General features: G+C 39.5%; 1 protein-coding gene across 2 annotated transcripts in view; it reads left to right on the top strand.

Annotated features, from left to right (window-relative positions):
* The window catches only part of LOC137278153 (ras-specific guanine nucleotide-releasing factor 2-like), an 802,775-nt gene that overhangs the window by 608,509 nt on the left and 169,155 nt on the right, over positions 1-25,111 (top strand). For both annotated transcript variants that reach the window (XM_067810323.1, XM_067810322.1), the window contains one exon: positions 7,973-8,170. In XM_067810323.1, coding sequence (XP_067666424.1) covers positions 7,973-8,170 — 198 coding nt within the window. The remainder of the gene's footprint in view (positions 1-7,972; positions 8,171-25,111) is intronic.

The following is a 25,111-nucleotide window of genomic DNA, read 5'->3' as shown; positions in this document are numbered from 1 at the left end:
ATCCTGTTCCATGCCTTGTCCTGTGGAATAGGGGCACTGTGTGTGTACATCTGAGAGTACATGTGAAACGAAAACACAGTGTAAGTTCATCGCAACAAGTGTTGTTTAGCATCACAAACCACATGGCAAAATTTAATTGATTTTGCCTGAACTGCATCAAGTTGTTAAGCGTATACTTCCTTCACATTCATGACTTGATAATACATATGTATCAATAATTCGAACTCGAAAGTGGAAACCATCCATATCCACCATGATCTTCATCTGCATGAGATCGGTAACAGTTATATTATTGTTTTTAGGATAAAACATTCCTAGTGGGCTTAGAAATATTTAATTATTATAATTACATATATATATATTTTTTAATATGTATGTGACGCTCTTTGGAATCACGAGTGGTGAACCCATTCCAATGCGATCTCACCTACTACCTATGATGGTCAAATATCACTCCATCTAACATTAAGCTGTTCGTTGATAGACATCACCATGAATTGTCTTATGGTTATTACTGTGTTTGTATGCTGAATGATAAAATTTTTCAAAATACTGGAAGCCACCTCAAACTAAATGAGTCGAATGGCAGACTGACATTAATGGCAAGAAGTCTTGGGTTGCTACTAAGGGAATTACAACCCTGAAACACCATCCTGGGTTTGAAATTACCAACTCGCCTTGTCTATCATGAGCTATGCATTCATCTCAAAAAGATGAGCACAACAGACAACATTTAAGGCAAACAACCTTCCACCGTGCTGAGAGCCGTGCCAGTGAAAACGGAAAAGTACAATGACAGCAGAACTGAATTGTTTTTGTCACAGCAGTACAGAAAATTAATGTGAGACAAAGTCACAGAAGTCTTTAAAGGGCATTTAGAAGTGAAATACATAAGAGTGAAGATTTTATGGATATCAACTTCTTTATTATGGGAACACAACATTTCAGAGTTAATGCTTACTCCTTCATCAGGTGGATATATGTACATGATTGGGGATTAAGGATGGAAGCCAATGGTGATTACATTACACATGACTGGATGATGTTTACATAACACATTATGTACATGATCCACCTGACTGGTGAAGGAGTAAGTGTAAGCATCAACTCCGAAACATAGTGTTCCCATAATAAATTGATGTGTACAATTTGTAGGAAATGCATCACCAAGGTACACTCAACACTCAGTCCACAACAAGATGTAGTTTCAATGCATTGTCCACTAATGAACCATTTTTCACATTTTGGTAAAAAGCCTCCCTTCTTAAAAATGACAACTTTGGTTATATTTTTGTCTATAGTTAATCCCCATTTCTCACATTATCTTACTAAAATATCTTTTTTATTCTGGAGTTTAATAACTGCTTATACAGCTACATCAGCAGCAAAGATAAGCAGTTGGTTTTGGAGATTCATTAATAAAATATGCCAGCATTGTCAGATTTAATTATTTCATTTACATGTTCATAAATATACATAACAAATAATACTTGAGACAATATAGACCATTGTCTTACTCCACATGATGTATTGAACATGCCAGTGATAGTCATTTAACTGCATCAAACTGAGAGCCTTAACATTTTGGTAAATATTTGTTAAGAGATTATGTACCTTACCCCGAATACCTCTTTGCAACAACAAATAGAGCCATTTCCTCTTGTTCAGTGAGTCAGGCTGTTTTTGGAAATCTACAAATACAAAATAGAATTTACCTCTCTTTATTCTGATAAATTTATGGATAACAGCATGTAGGATAAACGTGTGGTCACTGGTAGAATATCCCTCTCTAAACCCAGCTTGAGACTCAGAGATAAGACGTTTGTGTTTATACCCACGACTGTATAATCTTGTTTATAATGGAAAGAAATGCTTTACTTATTGTGTCTAGTATTGAGATACCTCGATAGTTCCCTGAATCATTCTTTACACGTTCCATGTTCCAGGAAGATGGAAAATGTACCATCTCAAGGATATGGTTAAATAATCTGTTTATTAAAGGCAACAAGACTCAAGTAATTGACTCGGCTGGTATGCTCTCCTTCCCTGGTGCCATAACATATTTTAACTTTTTGATAGCATAAATAATGTTCAGGTCACTTATACACCTGGCAGTTTCAATATCACTCTCATTACAAAATTCACTATTGTTGATATTGTGATGAGACAAGAATTCAGAAATATGTTCCGCAGTGTCATTATTTGCATTTTCAGGGTTTAGAACATGTTGAAAATATGCATGCCATGTCTTGGGTGAAATAACTTTTGAGTAATACGCAGACCTGGATATCAAACACAGAAAAATCATCAAGAGGAGATATTAATAATATTTTTTAAAATTCTGAATTTAAATATAAAGTCTGTCTGAATTTATTACATAATAATAATCAGAGGGCATAACTTAATTTCAGAACTTCAAACCATTATCGACCAAATGAAACTGGACAATGGATGAAAACTGCCCGAAATGAAAGTTTATGTATTCTCTGTATTGGCAATGATATTGGAGATGAATTTCACTTTTTGTTTATTTGCCTTACTTTGACCCAAGAAAGGAAAAAAATATATTAATAGCTATTTCTGCAGGAACCCAGATATGCACAAAATGAACCTGCTTTATTTGCTCAAATAAACTAGGAACAGTTGGAAAATTAGCAATATCTGCAAAATAATGTCTCATAAGCAGTGCCACCACAAAAGATAACCAATAACACATGAGTGTAAAATTGTTTATTAACTGGTTTAATGTATGCACGGTTCATTCTTGCAATCAAGCAATATGTGTATATGAGCATTTTATGTTTCATACCTGAAGTGGTACATTATAGTGTAAACTTGTAACTCTAATGCCACAGAACACAGCTGGAGTGTAAGTAAAGTTCAGTTCAGTTCAGCACAGTTCAGCACTATCGTAACAATATATTTTGATTACTTTCCAAAATCGGGTACAATTCTTGTCATTTGCGGTTTCAATAATGTCATCAAGTATATCTTTATCATATTTCTTAAACTATATTTTAACGTCAAGATATTTTCTACAATGCACACTGTTATTTGGTTTTCTTAATCCTGTAATTGATACTAATCTTGAAGGCAGTATTTGATCCTCTTAATTCTGCTAACTGTTACTAATCTTGTAATATAGGATGCTTTGATTACAATAGAGATGCTTACACTGGGCCGTGGCTTAATGACCCTAATTTGACACAGTTATTATTTTATTGAAGGGTTTGTCTAAAAGCTGCATCCTTATTGCCTTAGATTTGGATTTATGTACAACCATCTTATGCTCTTTTGAATAGTATGTCTGTGAAATGAGTTGTTGTTTCTTTTAAACTCAATGTGCATGCCTCTGTCATTCAAGAATAACAAGCATCATGTCAACAATGTTTGTACAGTTTGATTGGGTAGGAAGCCAACACATGAGCCTTGATAGGAGCATGACAAATGAAGCCTGCAAAACACTAAAAGGGATAGTGAAGCTTGTGGTATACATAATCGTGGGATTGTCAGTAATGTGCAACTTTAATGAGTTGATATTATGCAGGAGATATGTATTAACTCATTAAGCCCTGGAGCCGCTCCACTGCCCAACGCCTGGCACCCCTCGCTGACTGCCTGATTGCTGCGACGTGGCTAATTAGTGCTAATCATGCCTGATTTCCCTGGCAGGTCTCGGATATGACAGGAACCTGTCTAGTCTCACAAACAAGTACTGATTATTTAATTGTGTCGTAAAGATGGAAAAGAGGCCGATGTGAATACATATATTACAGCATTTCATGTAATTTATTGTCCCTTATACCCCTTTGCCAGTGTGTGCTGTATTTTTATCAACACCTACGCGGTCTTTGTACGTACGAGATGAACAAATGTACAAATTCCTCCTGTCTCTCTCATCGTATTGACTGAATTATAATATATTATTTATAATAGAGTTTAAAAAGAGAAGGGAACTTGCATTATAATCGTCTACATTTTTTGCCAATACATTGCTCGTGCTTACTGACTATTTCAAGGAAAGTATCAAGAGGTGTGTAAGAACATGGAGCATATAGAAATTTATAGTTTGTCACTTTGTTCATCTTAACTTAACGCTGCAAACATACATCACCATTCATACACATACATACTGCATGATACATTTATCATTACTCGATGCTAAAACAAAGCTTCCCGTCATGTGATGGGATAAAACATCACGAATGTAACGCATTATATCTCACTTACTCATTATATTGGCTGATACTTTGACCAATCGTATCGTGAGAACCTGTCACATAGGAAGGGCAAGGTGATGGGGCGTGGCCTAAATTTCTGAAGGCCACGTTTGGTCACTCAGATTGGATACATTGATTTTGTATTGTATAGTTGACCAGTGGATATGTTGTGTTTTGGTTGTATATTCTAACTATCATGTAACAATTTGTGTATTGTCTGATATCGTATCGCTATCAAGGTTCACCAGACTGCACCCATGTGTGCATATACAGTACAGAGAATGAAGCGTACGTAGCACCATCAAGTGGGTTGTCCGACAAAATAACAACACATGTTTATTTTACGTTTGTCCCGGGGCAGTCCGTTCAATAAGGGAGTAGGGGCGTGGCTACGTATAAATTTTACCGGAGACTGTTGTTTCAAGACCAGTAGTAGCGCTAAATAATCTTATTACTGTAGTCTGAATGATGATACGCAATATGCTAATAATATGCTATCCAGCTTTTACTGATGATGGATCAATGGAATTAGTTGCTACATGTGATAATTACAGAGAGGTGTCAAGAAACTTTCAATAGCACATAAAGTAAGGGATTATGTAAGTGTGCCTTTCTTCACACATGTTTGGAATCTTTGTATGTAAGACATACTTAAACCAAATGATGTTCAAAACATCTATGTCAATGGCAGTAAAGACGAATTTACGCACATGCCTAATAATCTATGAAAGAGGTGTTTTCGCTGATACATTGCTAGTGTTTACTGAATATTTTAAGGAAAGTACTAATAAGCTAGTCTGTGAGTTACATATAACAGATTCACAGTTTGTCGCTTTGGTTCATCTAGATTTAACGCAGAAAATATACGTTGCATATACATGTATGCATATTGTATAATGCTATTCCTTGCACATACATAAGACAAAGGGTCATGGGGTGGGCGTCATCAAAGTTCCCGAATAGGTTGTTTTGTATCTTAACTGTTCAATATACTCCCTGATTTGTTATCTATGACCAATCGTATCATGAGATACCTGTCACACTGGAAATGACAGGTGATGGGGCGTGGGCTAAATTTCTGAAGAGTACGTTCGGTCTCTAGACAGCTTGGATACAGATTGACTATTGGTTAGATCATTGACCAATCGATATGCTAGATTTTGGCTTTATCAACTCTAGTTATCATGAAAAGTTTGCGTATCGTGAACATATATAATCGTAAGGATGCCTGAAATGTACATGTAGAACTAACAAGCACTTTGACGAGTTTTTTTTCTTTGAAGCGCTCAAAGCGCTACAATGCGATTATTTTTACCCCGGATAACCCAATCCAACTATTGAGTAGAGATGGTATTTATTTGCATATACTTTTTGCGCACACTACTTGTACATCAAACATAATGGTACATTTCAATATAATCTGTACATTGTTACGAATAAATACCATAATTCAAGTACATGTATTATAGAATTTAAAAAAGTAACACGATACTGATTTATTGTGATGTATACACTTGAATCTCCCCAAATATTTATGAAGATGGACATACTTATATTTGTTTTGCAAGCAAACGAGGTTCAGAAGATTGACAATGGGCTTGACTCCACAAAACAGGTTGTCCAATGATGTAACAGCGCATTAGTTTGTTTTACACTTGTCAAGGGACAAAAGTTTACCTGGACATGCATTCGGCCAGAGGCTGTTATTTTGAGGCTGAAAGAGGTGTTCACATATGTCATTTAGTGTTTTCTGATTGAATGATTATACGCATCAGTTCCGTAACTGATATATTATCCTCCTTTTATTAATGATGGATCTGATACACATGATCATTACACAGGATAAGATAATTACAGAGATCAAATGCAAATGTTTCTTACACAATGCTTATGTAAACTGCATTAAAAAATCACATTTCAAATCAACATGAAACAGCGTGAACAAAATGCTCCAGTTACCTTTTTATGGTTTATGTGTACTATATATGTATATTATGAGTAGACGCAAGAGTTCTCACTTCATATTCGATTATGTATTATTGTCAACTTTAAAAATCAATAGTTGCAAATGAATTAGGTCTAAATTAGTAACTTGGTTTATTTCAAATCAACACAAACATGAGTGTAATACCGTATTGCTATTTATGTCTACGATTCATTATATGGACTATTACAACGAATGAATGAATGATTTAATTTAGAAGAAGGTTTTGTAACCTTGTCACCATTAATTCAATCAATGTGCAAACATAGTATCTTAGTATTCACTCCCAATGACGAGTAACAAACACGTACCTCCTGTAACAACATCTCATAATCCCTTTTCACGCAAACGTGTTCATTTGCTTCGATAAACCCCCGACATTACAAGCAATTGTTATCAAAACACATTAACAGTTCTTCTGATTAACACAGAAAGTAACCTCTCACGTAAGAAAAGCTAATCTTTGATCATTACTGCTAAACTGATTGAAATTATAGGTACAGTACGAATTTAAAATGTAAAACCCCCAATATGCGGCTCTCGCTGAATAAGAGGTGCTTTTTATTCCCCCCAATAAGCGACTCTCGCTGTGAGAAGCTAATTAATTTGCCCCATATATGTGGCTCTCAAAGTTAACCTTTGTCATGTTGATTGATAGCTGGAGTCTTTTGATGTGGATGGTTTCTTAGAGTTTCCTGAGCTCAAAGTCTTTGAGGTTGGTTGCTAGGGTTTGGGTTCTGTCCCACTGGATACTGTGGTCGGGACTGTCTTTGACGTGATCTGATAAGGCTGATTTTGAGTCAAGTTTAGACACTGAGGTTTAGTGTTCTTTAATTCAGTTTTGAGGGGTCTTGATGTTTCTTCTATGTAGGTCTGTCCACAATTGCATGGTGTGTGGTAAACTGTTCCGAGTGATTGTTGTTTCTGGCTGGTAGGTGGTTTGCCACTCGCATTGATGATATTCAGGATGGTGTTGTTGTTTCCTTTGAAGACAACATCTACATTGGCCTGTATATATACGTCTCTGGATTCTGTATATATGCTCCCTTTTATCATACTGTTCATCGCTTGCTTGATAATGGTATTAGAACATAACATATAAATGTAATATGAGGGTATGTTTGATTATTACACATTTCCTTGATGGTTACAATTGATCAAATGAACACCAATGGGATGATCAATCAACCTATCAGTGTTTGGAATGCTAGAGTGAAGGATTTGAATATAACAGGCATGCTTGATCTATTGTGAAGTATCCAAGCAGTCTTTTTCAGATTGTCAGAACCCCCAAATCCCACTTGTGTATTCATGCAATGATGTAATAAGACATTGTCTTTGCAGGAATTACCAAACAAAGGTTATGAATGTTAAATCTTCTAAGATGTCTACTTCCATTTCAAAAGACATAATCCCTCAAATGTTTGCATGAGTGAGTGAGTGAGTTGAGTTTTACTCCGCACTCAGCAATATTACAGCTATATGGCGGCGGTCTGTAAATAATCGAGTCTGGACCAGACAATCCAGTGATCAACAACATGAGCATCGATCTGCGCAATTGGGAACCGATGACATGCGTCAACAAAGTCAGCGAGCCTGACCACGCGATCCCGTTAGTCGCCTCTTACGACAAGCTGAGTCGCCTTTTATGGCAAGCATGGGTTCCTGAAGGCCTATTCTACCACGGGATCTTCACGGATTTGTTTGCATTAACTAAATATTGGCATTACTGTATTTCCTTCTCAGAAAATGTGCCTTTATGTTTCAGGTCAGTAGACTAGTTGTGTCAGAAGTTGTTCACCGTCCTAATCTGCAAGAGAGGGTCTCATGTATTGAAAAATGGGCAGCAATTGCAGATATTTGCAGATGTATGCATAACTACAATGGTGTACTCCAGATTTGTGCAGCATTTGTCAACAGCTCAGTATACCGACTGAAGAAAACTTGGGAGAGATTATCAAAACAGGTATGCTTATTATGTGTGGTGATGCAAGTCTAAATCTGAATCGAATGCCACAATATGATGTATATATTTGCTAACTAGGTTTATCACAGTTCTGGTATCCTTAGTATAAACAATATTCAGAGTTTCTGAGGTCAGATTGTGAAATACAAACACAAAGTTTGCAACATTAGATTCAGGAAAAGAAAAAAAAAACAAGAAAATTAAAAATGGCTAAACATGCAAACTTTTCAAAGTTGCATAACTGGTTCTAAAGTTTTTACATCCACAAACATCCACATACATGCTAACACGTATGGTGGTGTGTGGCCCAGTGCAAAGAGACTAGGTCACAAATCAGGTGAAGTTAAGCAATGTGAGCCACAGAGTCCTTGGGTGTGTGACAGTGTTTGACAGTTTGACTCATGAGAACTTCTAGAACTTCAGTCCTACCACACAATGAAACACATGTGAAACATGTGGTCTCACCTTAGGCAAGTGAGATGTTGAAAACTGCCTCTGTTCACCCTGCAGAAACTGGTTATCTGGTGGGATAAAGACATGCCGCTATTACCTTTTACTGCCAAACAGCTTGAGTTATCTGGGGTATTAATGTGCTGTGCTATTGGTTGTTGGGGCTATGGGAGTACCAAGTGTGAAGGTTGGCATGATGTAAATGGACACATTATTAAATATTTCCCCATTGTCACATTTTTAATTGCATGAACTATGAAGTCACACATGCTGAACGATAAGGGCTCATAACTTTACTCTGCTATGCTTACCAAATGGTCATAATAGTTCAGTTCACATGGAGGGAATTTGCTGTGGTTAAGGACATTAAGAAATGATGAAATCAAACAGTTTGAGTACAGGAGGCAATTGCAGAAAGAATGTCTACATCTAATACGTACATTAGTTCTGTGTTCTGAGAAAAAATGACACATTTTAGCTCATATCATGGCTTGTTTTGTGTTGCAATGTCAGTGAAAGATGACATTGGTTTGTCAATTGGAATTTGACAGTGCTTTGAAAGAAGTACCATTGGAATAATGTTCTGAAGGGATGAACAATTAGACAGTTTTACCATATATCTTAATGTGGAATTTATGTGCACCTATTTGGCATCAGTTCTATGTAAATCAAAATGAATTGTTCAAAACATATTTTCAGGATTGGATGTTTCCATGTTCATTATTATATGGCTATTTCTCTTCATGATCATACAAAAAGAGCTCTAAGAAACTGCTCCCATTGCATGTAACTATCAAATTAATGATGTTTACTGTGACCAAAGGAGGACATGGCATAGTGTATATTTTCTTGTACAAATAGATGTTAACAATTTAGTAATCTCTAATCATAACATTAAAATGCACACCTGTTGAATCATTCGACGTTCTTCTGAAAATAATCCATGACCAAAACAATTACAAACAAATATAAATGCACATACATTTAGTTAAAAAATATCTAACATACATGTATATTCAAGTAATAAAGTCAGTTTTACTTATGAGATTGAACTGAAACCTTTGATCAGTGACCTTTTCGTGTAAAAATGTCGTATTGAATGATACACATTAGTACAAACAATTGTAGCTCCTAACTACCTTTGACATGATTTTTGTTCTCTGGTATCAGTATGCAGTGACTTTCCTAGATTCTTTGATTGTTTGTCATTATATTTGTCTTGTAAGTAATCAGAAACATTCTAACTGTCTGCATATTGTTGTTTGTGTTTATTGTAACCTGGTGAAGTTGTCAGAAATTAAAATAATTACTGTTTATGCAGGCTTGACATCCCTCAGCATGGGAACTTTGACCATTTCATTTGAACTGACCAAATTATGATGTTTTGTCTATTTTATGTTTTTGAAGTCTTGGTACAGTACTTTTTCTGAGTATACTCCTAAAAGTATTAAGCCAAGGAATGCAATGAATTGAAACAAATGTATCTTACAGGTACACCATTGATTTTCACACCTAATGCACTTCATTTGATTTCGTCTAGAAATATGCATGAAGTAATAGGCATCTTAAGACCAACCCTTGCAAATCATGATTTTTTAAACTTAATCCACCATGGCAATCCACCCACAGCCACATAGAGTAAATGAAATTAAAATTTTAACTCTAAGTCAGCACTATCCCTAGTGGTATGACTCCTTCCAAACCAATAGTTACCTTTCCTTGACATGACATCACACCATTGTTGTTTGAAAAACCTCACAATTTGTTCAAGTAAAAACTACATTCTAGAGGATAAGGTGAGGAGGTTGGGTATATACCCTGTAACAGGACTATCCTGTTTTGGGTCCTCAGGTCCAAAGGATTCAGGGGTTCAAATCCACAATGACACCAAACACAAGATTTTGTAAACAAAATAAGTTTATTTCCAGCTCAAAAAAATTAAAATCAACAATCAATAAAATCAGTATTTCCTTCAAAGATCTTAAATAAAAATGAATATCGAAACCCTACATGAAAAACCTATCCTACTGCCCCTTATTTTTATCCTAACTCATTACCCTCCAAATAATGCTCCCTTACAAAAGAAAACAAAAACTTAACAACTTAATATTATCTAAAGCAACTTTAAATTTTTTACTTACCTTACCATAGGTCTATAGCATATTACCTCAAGCTTCGCTTAGTAGGAGATCTGACGGAGTTGAATTGCTATTCAATCTTGAATGGCTACCTCGCAATTGACGACTGTCAGGTTGCGGAAGTATCTGAATCTCCCCACTGCACATGCACGCAGGTTCCACGAAAAACTTCACTTTTACTTCAAGCGTTGTCTGATCGTGACATGTTTGAGTTGCTATACTTTTGTTTTTCAGAACTAATATAGTTTCAACTTTCTACTTTTTTACACTGATTCCTTTCAGGGGTTTTGTGTGTGGTATGTATATTTTTCAACCTTTGTGTCGATTTCTAACGTATATTTACGTTATTGTTCACTTGTCAGCTACCTCGTACGAGGCACGTTAGCGTGTCTCCTATTTCGTTGTTGCCTCCAACATTTGTTACCGGATCGGTTTCATTTGTTAATGCACTACGTCTACTGATATTTTTGTCTGCGGTATCTAAGTTTTATATTACTTAGCGTGGTATTTAGTGTAAATTTGGTTGCTCTTTTTCAAGTCTATTTTACTTGTCCATTGCAATCATGCTATTGCACAGAGAGTGGAACAGTCCATTACGTGGTAAGGGGTGTTTTTGTTCTACCCTTATTATCACAAGGGTATCTCGATTTATTACAGTTGTTGTGCATGGCACATCACTTTTGTGAGGTTTCTAAAGGCTTGAAGTCCGGCAAGGTCCCGTACCCATACTACTCGGACTGTGCTGCCGTGTCCTGCTCCCTACTGCAGCATTGTGCAGTGTGCTCAGGTCTATCTATTCCGGAATTCTAGGCATACTTGGCATCAGTGAGGAAGAGGAAGTCACAGGTCTCCTGCATCCTCGTCTGGTTCGAGGTTATCTCTTCCGTGTACTCCGGAGATTCAGTCTACACTGGAGATACCTGGAGCGGCATCAAACACTGCTGCTCAAGTGGAGGCATCACTGAACCACAATCATTCAGCGCTCCTCATGCCAACGCAGATTCCGACGCGGATACCAATACACCTATGCCTATACCAATACCGATGCCGATGCCGATGCCGATGCCAACGCCTATGCCTATACCGACACCGACCCTTACCACCCAGCTGGGAAGTCGGGTGGATTTAGCGAGACCTCACGCTCTTACGCACGTGGAGGTGCAACGAATTTTTAGAGTGCTACATTGGTGATGCCAGGCGCATCTCTAAACAGGCTGCACCTTTGACTTGGGCTCCTCCGGTAATCCTGGACATTACAGGGACGACACAGAGGGAGGAGCACATCTGTTTGCCGGCGCTGGCGCCTATGGGCACATCCCAAGCTACTGCCACTCCAAGCTTAGAGAAGGCGGCGCCAGGTTCGGGCGCACTAGCATTTGGAGCACCACCGGGCGCTGTGACTGTGGCTAGTGATAGGATGAGAACAGGATGATCAGGCGTCAGATCCAGAAGTCCAGGGAGAGGTTCATCCAGTGTTTGTCGGCGCCGTCTTTCGCCATCCAGGTCACCGGATGGTTTTGGCAGATCCCTCCACCGCAGATGTAGGGGTTCTCATTCGTGGTCCCGTTCAGCGTCACCACTTTGTGTCAGACAGTCGAAACATAGGAAGCAGGCGCCGGAGTGCTAGTCAACAATTTCTTGGAATTCTGATGACGAACAATACTTCTCTCCAGACTATGAGGAGGACCCTGCACAACTGGAGGAGGAAGAGGGATCGTACCTGCCATTGTCCGCTATTTATGATTGGATAGCTGATAGGCTCCCGGAGTGCTCTCCCTGACGTCAGGGGTAGACAGCGCCAGGGCTATTAGGGTGGAACCTGAACTGATGATTCCGCCTCATCCTATGGTGGCAGATGCCCAAATGTGTTGGACGAAGCCATCAAAAGTCTATCTTCCTCCACCTTTTAAACAGTTCAGGACTCCAAATTACAAGCAATTGACAGGGAGTTGCGGCGCATCCTAAAACCAATATCAGCATTAGCATCAGGTACTTCAGCAGCGGCTGTAGACTTAACATAACCTAATGAGTTCCAGTTGGAAAATCTGTTGTCACTATTCCTATGGCAAAGCAAAGTGTTACATGACCTGTTAGGACATTTCGACAGTTGTGCGCAGGATGGGGGTTTTTGTGATGCGTATTTATGGCAGGAATAGTTTCAACGGCGTCTGATTAGAAGTCCTTTCTCCTCACAAGTCATCTTTGGGAATGCCATTCCTGAGGTATACAAGGATCATGCTGTATTAACAAACACGGAGGTATCTTTGTCAGCATTTGAAGCCCTCTTATCTACCTTACGTGATAAAATGGGAATGCACGACAGAGGCAAGAGACGCCCCCCCATTCAAGACATTGGGGGTGTTACCTGTCACAACTGGAAGCTCCCGCCACCAGCAGTGCCAGTTTTTCCTACGCCAGTAGGCGGGAGACTGGGCATCTTTTGAATGAACTGGTCCATCCTTGAAGATCCTTACATTACAATTTGTCTATATCAGCTTAAGTGACGAAAGTTTTTTCGCACGCTTTTCTCATCTACACACATGCTCGCCAAACAGCATGGCTACGGACAAGCCTAAATGCTAGCAAGGGTATCATTGTGAACAAGATTTCATGATGATCAGTTATCTGCTACACCGGTGACGTCACATCTACAATCTGATTGGTCCCCGAGAGACAATGCCCAGCAAAGGAAACCAGTGATGTTACATCTGCGTTTTGAATGGTCCTCAAGGGACAACACCCTGTCCAGAATGTGTTGGGAAGTTGCCTACATTTGACGATGGAAAGATGTCGTTTACACACAAGACTAGCAGTCTACAGCATCATTGGATTCTTCAGACGGCATAGAGAATGGCAGTTTCTGATCACACAGACAGTCAGCTATAAATAGACTTCCTTGGAATGTCAACTCGTTCATAATGGACAGCGTTGATGATCTGAAGTCAAAGAATGACGCATCTTCAAGGCATACAAGCTTATTCTTGAGTGAAGTCAACTTAGTTTACAGTTGGACTTCACTATCAGGCTGTTAACTCAGCTTGGATGACTTATGAATCTAACTCCGCAGGATTGGATTCATCACAGTCCCGGGGGGTTGAAGTTCAAGCTGATGATTAAAACAAGTTCTACTCTCTCCGTTATCACTATGACAGTGATATTGTCTACTTGATCTGCTCACGTCACCTGAGGATATGTTCAGACGAAGACGCCTGCTATTACGTCTATGACAGCGGTTTCTGGGTCATGGTTTCATGTCCTGACCAGTTTACGACATTGGGCGTCTTGAGACCACACCTGCTATGGTAGACTCACCAGTCAATGTTTGCGCAGGAACTTACATATTAGAGCCAGCATTCAACAACGCCTGTTGCTTCTGGTACATCTGCAGCAATACCTGCGCTGGTGGACGATCGAGTCAAACGTCTGCGATGGAGTCTGACCAAGTTTGTGCATGACAATGAACTTTTTGTGCCTCGGGGCTCTGGTCTGACACAGGAGCATACTGGCACATCAACAGCCTCGAGCTGGAAGCAGTGATTCTAGTTGTAAGTCACTGGGCGTCGATACTACTCCAACCTACAACGCGATGGTGGTGTGGCTGATTTTGAGACAAGGGACAACCAGATCCAAGTCCCTACTGGATCAGATGTTTCATTTAGCCAGCATCTTAGATGCAAACGACATTGAAGCCAGAGCTCGTCATATTCCAGGGTACTCGCTGATGTACTCAAAACCAGGCAAGCCGTCCCCAACCCAGTGGATGCTTCACCCGGAGATACTTCGGCTCATATGTCAGAATCATGGGCACCCACTGATAGACCTATTCGCCATGAAGTTCAGTGCTCAGTTTCCAGTATACGTGTCCAGTACCGCGGTCGTGGTGAAACTCAAACTCATGGCTAGGATCCGTCTGCTTTTGGTCGCGCCCTGGTGGCCAGTGAGGACGTGGTTCCCAGAGTTATGCCAGAAAGAGATCCTCTCTGAGTTCCAGAGTGGGATCAGTTGCTGCGCCATCCCAACAGTCCGACGCTACACCCGGACCTGGCGCGGTTTCATCAATACGCCTGGACCATTTGCAGGGGATTTTGAGGGCCAAGAGATACTCATCTCAAGTGGCAAAAGTCATTGCCTGGGAACACAGAGCTTCCACTCGATCACTCTATGATGACAAGTGGGCTACTTTTGAGAAGTTCTGTGCCCAAAAGTCGCAAGACCCGTTGTTAGCGTCACCCCAATTCCTGGCGGAGGAAGCCCAGGGACAGTACTACTGGGACCTACCTGTCAGCACTGAATTCAGCTTTAGCTGCCAGAGGAGATAGGAAGGTCTCAGAGATTCCCAAATTGGAATCTCTATGTTTAAGCGTTTAAGCTGGAGGACCAAAGGATAAATTCTGACTGCCAGCGTGGAACCTGAACGTTGTGCTACAACACCTGGGAGGTTGCCCTTACAAGCCGCTGGATAGGGCATCGTTTGACTAGGAAAACGGTGTTTCTGTTGGCGTTAGCAACATTGGCGGGAGTGAGCGAGATTCACGCTCTGGATGTGACCAGGTTCCGATTTGAACGGACCAGACACGGTGCTGTACACTTGGGCCTCTTCTGGGATTTTCTGGCAAAGAACCAACTGACAGGTCAACCAGACAGATTGTTCACCATCCTGCCCCTTCCGCCCATTATCAGACCATAGGATCAAGAGGAGCAGTTGCTTTGTTGGGCTCTCAGATTGTATATCAAGAAGTCCTCTCCTCGTTGGGGAACTAGGAACAGATTGTTCCTGCCTTTTTCTACGACCGCTAGAGGGGAAGTCACCAGGAACACAATAGCCTTATAGTTGAGGCAGACCATTCTGGCAGCTTAAGACGCACAGAATCTAGCTCACCCGTCGTCTAACAACTTGCACGAGCTTTGGGCATTAGCCTCGACTATGGCCCTGTACAGGAACTGTACTGTTCCTGACGTTATGCCTGGGTGTTTCTGGTGGTTCTCGACAGTATTTGCAAGCCATTGCTTGTGGGACTTAGCTGTGGAAGATTTGGAGGGGCTGCAGTCTTTCGGACCACTAGTAGTTGCGTAGCAACTCACTCGTCCGTCCGTCTGTCCTACAAGGTATGATCTTACTTACCTTGGTCTATAGGGGTCTTGTAATTACATGAGATAAGATACTGTACCCCTCCGGTGGTTAGTACGTGACCTACTATTCTGTTTCCAGTGACCTTAACGAGAGATCGTCATGCAGAGAATCAGTCGTGGTCCGCTGCCCTGAGGCATGTGTGGGATCTTAAGACACTGACGGTCCTCTGGAGTCCTACACCACCGTCCTGTCTGTTGTATCCATATGCTATAGACCTATGGTAAGGTAAGTAAAAAATTTGTTAAAATCTAAATATTTTAGATATTTATATACTTACCTTACCAAAGGAAATTCAGTCCTTCCCACTATGGACTCTTTGGACCGAGAAGTAAAAGTGAAGTTTTTCGTGGAGTCTGCACACGTGCACAGTGGGGAGATCCAGATACTTCCATATCCTGACAGTCGTCGATTGCGAGGTAGCCATTCAAGATTGAATAGCAATTCAACTCCGTCAGATCTCCTACTAAGCGAAGCTTGAGGTAATATGCTATAGACCTATGGTAAGGTAAGTATTTAAATATCTAAAATATTTAGATTTTAACAATTCTTCCTAAAACTAAACTGTTAAACTAAAAGAAACTCTGCTTTCTGAGTCCAGACAAACAAGTGAATCCTTCACCTTTGGCTGTCAAACCCCAGAGTGCACAGAAAAAAATATTATGCACTTTTCTATCCCTTACCTTTGATTCTAGCCCAATAAAAACCATGCTTAGAAAATTACCCAATAAGTGCCTACAAAAGGAAAGTTCAGTGGACTGATCTCTCTGCCCATAAATTTTGATTCTCTGACATCACTGTAGTGTCCTTACAGGGGCACTGATGCGGAGCATTTCTGTGGACTGGTGGTTTCTTTTGTTATTGTTGTTCTCTCATCAGTACCCGGATGATATCCCAGAATTTGTGACTGGTTCGTGATCTCTGCTGTGCCTCCCATATGCCCAGTTGAAAGTTTATGTGTAGACTGATCAACAAAGATGAAGTCATTTTACTTCGTTACTATGAAAACAAATCAAACACCTTGAAGTTTACTCACCTGCCAGTGATATAAAAAAACCCGTTAGGACTGAAAAATAATTAAGTCAGTGTATGTCTTTATATTTTGTCTTTTAAACCTAATTAGTTTCTTGCACATTCGTATGCATATTGAAAGTTAATAAAAAAAACCCCACACAGTCTGCTTATACTTACAGTGAATTTCTAAGATGATTTTAATATCTAAAACATTGTATAGATTGCCTATGTGAATCATATTTCACACACACCCTATTCGCGACCTAGTGTTTCCTGTAATAACAGACAGACGAATAGTCTAATATGTAAAAAAGTAACACATTGTTTGAGAAATTTTCACACTGGTGTACATGTATACATAATCTCACTGGTCACCCAGGACTAACTGTATGATGTCTGCCATTAGTTAGCCAATAATGAGCATCAATCAATCAATCAAGGCAGTGGCGGTTAATTCTTTGTGGGAAGGATGATGCTTTTACACTCGTACTTTATGACAGGGTGTATTCTACACTCATAAACACTGCCTTTTTGACAAATCCGCTGTGGAAGTAATTAATCAATCAGTGTGTTATCGGTTAATCCTTGAACGATGTTTGTTTTTGTAACTCAGCTGATAAACCATCTTGCATCACTTACGTGCACATATTACATAACATGCAATACATTTGCCACTACAGACCTTAATTAATAATGTTGAGTATTTACTCCAGACAGGAGAAACGCCAAATGGGAACCTCTGTCAAGTAATTTTAGTGATGTTACCACTATTTACACCTGTTATAAATTCATTAACTGACCATCAAGTGAATGATGACAAATAACACATGTAGGTTTATACCATCAAACGCGAGTTACAGCAAGTAAGATATAATCTCTGTGTCGCATGCTGCCTGAAAACCCTTTTGGGCCGAAACTGTTTTGAGGAACTTCATTTGTACATAAGAAATGTACATAGGTATTTGCTGTGTACTTGGGTAAATGGGTATAATCATTTTTTTTACGTAATAAAAGTTTCAGATTTCTTTACCAGTGGCAAAGTCATTGTTATTAGTTTACGAATTCAGATTAGTAAATTGTGTGTTTTTTATCATCATAGATAATAAACCAGGGTCGTAGCTACCAAAATTTGCGTAGGATGTTTGCTATGACAGCTCAAAACAATCTAAATATAAAGCTTTGCAATCTTTCAGACTTATATGAAACAAATGGCTTGCTACGTGTATGTAGACATCATATTTGCACATGACGTGAATAAATATCGAAGTAAAAAACACATAAATAGGATCAAATTGGATCAGTAGGATCAAATTGGATCAGTCACTATACCATCCAGGCATCAGAAAAAAATAGACTGCTGGGATATTTTGTTACAATCAGATAAGGAATACCATGGATATTTTTAAATAACAGCATGTGATGGGCATCCTGCCCCCTCACTTTTAAGGGTGAAGAAATTCTGCTAATGTGGACAGGAGCCCAGTCCCTTTGTCCGTCACGGTCGAGGGAGCGGGTGCTGACCAAATTGCTGCTTGGATTTGTAATTAGACCGTTGGTGAGAAACATTATTCGTTCTGCATCACAGCCCCTTTAACAAGTTTCACTTCCAATCCATGATGTCACTTTCTTCCTTTATGATGTCACTTACAATCCATGGCAACGTTATTTTTCAGTCTGTTTGCTTGTTCTGATGTCAGTTCCAGATAATGACATCATTTTGGGTCGAATGATGGTACTTCCATTCAAATAGTAAAAAACTGTGCAAGGACATAAAGAGTCTACTCCAGAGAATACCTCACCTCACTAGTATCATGAAATGGACATACATTATTGTTCCTTATCTGATAAATCTATCTTCCTTTCTCTTACTCTCATGATGTGAATAATATAAGTAGACTTGATGCTTGACACTTGGTCTCATCTCAGATAACCCACAAAAAAGAACTAGGCAGAGGAGAGTGCTGTGCTGCTACTAAGAGACCCTGAGACTCAAGAACACCTCCTTTTCTCCCTAGAGTAGGCTATGCCTCTTTAGTGAAATTTTATAAAATTAATCTGAGACTTCCATTGACAGCTCATGACAACTCTCTCAACTGATATCAAATCCCACACCTCAATAGAAGATGCTAAGGCACTAATCTAATGAGAGGAAAAGATTCCTGATCCAACCAAGATCAGTGGGAAAGAGCCTTCTGTAACATTAACATCTTTAGACAGTTGATGTGAAGATTGCTCTCTTCTGGAGACCAGGGACCCTGAACCTGATACACATCCATGTGAGCATCCCCGCCTGTGGTTGAAGTGTCCTCAAAATCGTGACCTATGGAGGAGGCTGAAAAAAATGAACTTCCGGGACTCGACTGTCCACCATTAAAGTTGTTGCTGGAAGGAGATATTGTTCTTCCAGGTCCAGATTGTGAAGCTGGTGGTTCCCATAAATGTATCCAGGTCCTCATCATAAAATCCTGGATGCATGTGAGAGATCCCGTCAGAGACATCCATGACTGAACCGATACAGCCTTGCCTGCCAGAAGATGCATCATCCTTATGATGAGTTCCAATTCTGATTTGACAGGATGTACTATGAGACTGAGTTCGGTGAATACATGGTGAATAAACTTGGTTTGTTTCACTATAGATCTGAGTTACCATATTTATTGGCAGAAAATGATCCAAGTACCCATGAATAGCAATCTGACACTGATGTAGGAATGCTAGGATGGGATTTAGGACCTCTGTGAAAAGCCAAGGAGCTGTGAAATCCTGAATAATAGTACATGAAATTGGAACCTCCAGCTGTTTACAGCAAAGCAAAGGTTTCTGTGTGAATGAGGATGATTAGGTATGTGGAGACAAACATCCTCCAAGTCTATCCTGATCAACTTGGAGTCCTGTTGCATAAATGTTCTCAAGCTGGCCAGCGAACAAGGTTTCCTTAAATAGTTCTTGCTGAGCACTTTTAGATTTATTACAATCCTCATTTTGTCCGAATCCTTCTTTAGAACAAGGAATAATGGAGAAAAGAAACCACCAAATTGGTCCACTATTTACACCTGTTATAAATTCATTAACTGACCATCAAGTGAATGATGACAAATAACACATGTAGGTTTATACCATCAAACGCGAGTTACAGCAAGTAAGATATAATCTCTGTGTCGCATGCTGCCTGAAAACCCTTTTGGGCCGAAACTGTTTTGAGGAACTTCATTTGTACATAAGAAATGTACATAGGTATTTGCTGTGTACTTGGGTAAATGGGTATAATCATTTTTTTTACGTAATAAAAGTTTCAGATTTCTTTACCAGTGGCAAAGTCATTGTTATTAGTTTACGAATTCAGATTAGTAAATTGTGTGTTTTTTATCATCATAGATAATAAACCAGGGTCGTAGCTACCAAAATTTGCGTAGGATGTTTGCTATGACAGCTCAAAACAATCTAAATATAAAGCTTTGCAATCTTTCAGACTTATATGAAACAAATGGCTTGCTACGTGTATGTAGACATCATATTTGCACATGACGTGAATAAATATCGAAGTAAAAAACACATAAATAGGATCAAATTGGATCAGTAGGATCAAATTGGATCAGTCACTATACCATCCAGGCATCAGAAAAAAATAGACTGCTGGGATATTTTGTTACAATCAGATAAGGAATACCATGGATATTTTTAAATAACAGCATGTGATGGGCATCCTGCCCCCTCACTTTTAAGGGTGAAGAAATTCTGCTAATGTGGACAGGAGCCCAGTCCCTTTGTCCGTCACGGTCGAGGGAGCGGGTGCTGACCAAATTGCTGCTTGGATTTGTAATTAGACCGTTGGTGAGAAACATTATTCGTTCTGCATCACAGCCCCTTTAACAAGTTTCACTTCCAATCCATGATGTCACTTTCTTCCTTTATGATGTCACTTACAATCCATGGCAACGTTATTTTTCAGTCTGTTTGCTTGTTCTGATGTCAGTTCCAGATAATGACATCATTTTGGGTCGAATGATGGTACTTCCATTCAAATAGTAAAAAACTGTGCAAGGACATAAAGAGTCTACTCCAGAGAATACCTCACCTCACTAGTATCATGAAATGGACATACATTATTGTTCCTTATCTGATAAATCTATCTTCCTTTCTCTTACTCTCATGATGTGAATAATATAAGTAGACTTGATGCTTGACACTTGGTCTCATCTCAGATAACCCACAAAAAAGAACTAGGCAGAGGAGAGTGCTGTGCTGCTACTAAGAGACCCTGAGACTCAAGAACACCTCCTTTTCTCCCTAGAGTAGGCTATGCCTCTTTAGTGAAATTTTATAAAATTAATCTGAGACTTCCATTGACAGCTCATGACAACTCTCTCAACTGATATCAAATCCCACACCTCAATAGAAGATGCTAAGGCACTAATCTAATGAGAGGAAAAGATTCCTGATCCAACCAAGATCAGTGGGAAAGAGCCTTCTGTAACATTAACATCTTTAGACAGTTGATGTGAAGATTGCTCTCTTCTGGAGACCAGGGACCCTGAACCTGATACACATCCATGTGAGCATCCCCGCCTGTGGTTGAAGTGTCCTCAAAATCGTGACCTATGGAGGAGGCTGAAAAAAATGAACTTCCGGGACTCGACTGTCCACCATTAAAGTTGTTGCTGGAAGGAGATATTGTTCTTCCAGGTCCAGATTGTGAAGCTGGTGGTTCCCATAAATGTATCCAGGTCCTCATCATAAAATCCTGGATGCATGTGAGAGATCCCGTCAGAGACATCCATGACTGAACCGATACAGCCTTGCCTGCCAGAAGATGCATCATCCTTATGATGAGTTCCAATTCTGATTTGACAGGATGTACTATGAGACTGAGTTCGGTGAATACATGGTGAATAAACTTGGTTTGTTTCACTATAGATCTGAGTTACCATATTTATTGGCAGAAAATGATCCAAGTACCCATGAATAGCAATCTGACACTGATGTAGGAATGCTAGGATGGGATTTAGGACCTCTGTGAAAAGCCAAGGAGCTGTGAAATCCTGAATAATAGTACATGAAATTGGAACCTCCAGCTGTTTACAGCAAAGCAAAGGTTTCTGTGTGAATGAGGATGATTAGGTATGTGGAGACAAACATCCTCCAAGTCTATCCTGATCAACTTGGAGTCCTGTTGCATAAATGTTCTCAAGCTGGCCAGCGAACAAGGTTTCCTTAAATAGTTCTTGCTGAGCACTTTTAGATTTATTACAATCCTCATTTTGTCCGAATCCTTCTTTAGAACAAGGAATAATGGAGAAAAGAAACCACCAAATTGGTCTGCCAACCAGGTGGTAGGTTGTCAAACAGTAGGATACATCCCGTCTCTATTACTGACAAAATCCAACTGTCTTTAATGATTTGCTTCCAGTTGTCCACATACTCTGCGAGATGACCCTCCATGGAAAATTGAACCACTGATTGAATAAACTAAAAATCCAAGTTGAAAGGCATTTCCAGATCGCAAGGCTGAATAAATTGGGTCTTTGCATCAAAGTCAAAATTTCTCAGCTCCCTATCTGGCTCCACAAAAAGACCAGGGTCCACTTGCACAAAGCGATCTTAGCGCTACAATGATTGTACCTCCCATTCTTCAACATAGACTTAAGATAGTTGTAGCGCTAAGATTGTTTTGTGCAAGTAGGCCCTGGAGTTCCTGCCCCTGCCTCTAGTAGATGGGAATCCTAAGGAGGCTTATGTGGCCAATGAAGAGTACAGCTTAGCATTAATGGCTCTTTCAAAAGAAGAATGTTCTGTAAATAGCTGAATGGGTAGAATTAGCCGACGAAATCACTCTAATTAATGATTGTGGCCTGATCTTGGAAAGTAAGGCCAAAGCTAGTCTCTGATCCAAGTTCCATGTCATAACTGCATCCTTAGCCTCCATAGCATGGCTACACTGTCATTGAAACATTGATTCCGAACCCAGGGGCTGTTGAAAGGGTAAATCCTTGGTCGACTCCAATAGGCTTTTGACAGAATTTAGTCTGTGTACACTCTCCATAACTGTCAGTCTTCTCAGTGTACCAGACTGGTTATGCAATCTACCACCGATTGATAAACAACATTCTAAATTGAATGTCTGTTGACATAGATACTAATGTTTCCTTTTTAATGCCTTCATAATACTGGAACAGTGGCAAGACTCACATACAATCTGGAATAAGATACGATGTCTATGGATGCATGTACAGCAACATCAATGTCCTAGAAATTAACAGCTGAAAGAAGGATCCTCAGTTTTAGAATCCTGAAGCTGAGCCAATTTTTTTTACATCTGTGGTACATTAGCAGGAGTAAGTCTATGATGGATGACATAAACTGATCTCTGAGACACTTGTGAAAATTGTATGATTCCAACATAGATTTCAGAACTGATGAGTGAGGGAGAGATAATCTGGGCAGGCAGCCCAAAGTTCAACTGGTAATTCCCCTCATGGTTCATCCATTTGTGGTGGCACTATGCTTGGGTATAAACCATGAATCACTTCAACTGTCTGCCTGAACAACCAACACACGATAAAATCCTCAGACGAAGTATACATAGACTGGACCATAAACCCTCCATTACAAAGTCAGGTTGGAAAATGGATAAACGGAAGTACTCTCAAAGAAATCCTATGGCCTTAAGCTCCCATGGAAGTTGTGGCTTGATGGCCAGCAGATGAAATCCTGGGCACCTGGGCAGTCTTGCTATTACTGGCTGAAGCCCATTTCCTGCTTGGGACAAGGACAAGGGTTTTTGTGAATAGGAGGTTTGCTCCTTGAGACAATAGCAAGGCTTGTGTTACTTCATCAGCACACAATTCCTGCCTGGGGTCAACCAGGTTGACCCTGCTGGTGTCGCATGAAGCCCTATGTTTCTCTCCTTGTTAGACCCACCATACAAACAGTGAACAGGTCATCAAAACAAAATTCATATGCATCAAAATAGAACAAAAATCACCAAAATATGAAAATATACAATATCCTCTAAAGCTGAAACAAACACTCTGTAATGGAACACTGATTGATATGGAAACAAAACTCGCATATCAGCCTAAGAGTGCCCATGGATGGATGCAGAGCATAAAAAACGGCAGTCATAGCATCCAAAAACAGCAGTCATAGCAACCCAAAAAGGCATAAATATTGATGACGATGGAGATGAACGGGCTTTGGTCACTATGAGTCTAATCTTGAAAATATGATATCGGGATATAGTGCATCAACCCCCAATTGGAGTAACCTTGAAACATACATTCATGCTTCTGTGTGTCAAGCTTGTGATTCTGCTCAAAGTGGTCTCTGTTGGCAATAACAGCCATATCCAAATGAGAAGAATCTGATTCTGATCAAGACCTAGACTTGGAACAATTTAGACAATTAGACTCCTGTCTTGGAAAAGAAAATGGAGTATTAGGGATGGATTATTTGGATTTGCCAGCCTCAGAACATGGGGAACTCTTACGTTTCTTAGACTGAGTTGTGTCCATTTTAAGACACTGAATTTCTGACAAATATGAGCATTATAAACAACAATCTACAAGGGGGCATTGGGTCCCTGTGAAACAGGCGATAAGCAAATAGAGTGAGGGGCTAGATCGGACATAAATTTCTAACATGGAACACATGTACTTTTTGTTTTGTCATAGCTGAAGAGAAAAACTAAGGGAAAAAGGGCAGGAAAAATCTATCAAAATAGATTGTAACAAATATGATTGTCACAAGGACCAGTTTCAAAACCATTAACCAACAAGAGAAGGATCAGTGTTGGAGACTGTTGATAGAAGAAATTTTCACTTCAATCTAGGTTACATGTGTACTGTAGACCATGCAGAAACATTGTAAGGTTTTTCAAACAACAACGGTGTGATGGCATACCAGGGGGAGGGAGGCATACTATCAGGGTTAACTATCACTTAGTGTTACAATTTTCATTTCATTTTCTGTATGTCTGTGGGACCACAGAATTAAAGCAACCATGATCCAGAGTGAATGTTTATGTTATTATTGTCTTTTTTCCTTTCCACTTCAACACAAAAAACATGCCCCAATGTTTAAGTTAAATAGGAGATAAACATACTGCTTTGGAAAATCAGAGGTATATAATGAAATTATAGCTCTAACTTTTGCATTTAAACCTCACGTGTTCACATTACATTTTTCTCCATTCTACCATAACTGCATTATTCA

The sequence above is a fragment of the Haliotis asinina genome, chromosome 3 (genome assembly GCF_037392515.1).
Source record: "Haliotis asinina isolate JCU_RB_2024 chromosome 3, JCU_Hal_asi_v2, whole genome shotgun sequence".
NCBI lineage: Eukaryota > Metazoa > Mollusca > Gastropoda > Lepetellida > Haliotidae > Haliotis > Haliotis asinina.
The sequence above is the reverse complement of the archived record's forward strand: the minus strand, read 5'-3'. Positions and strand labels throughout refer to the sequence as shown.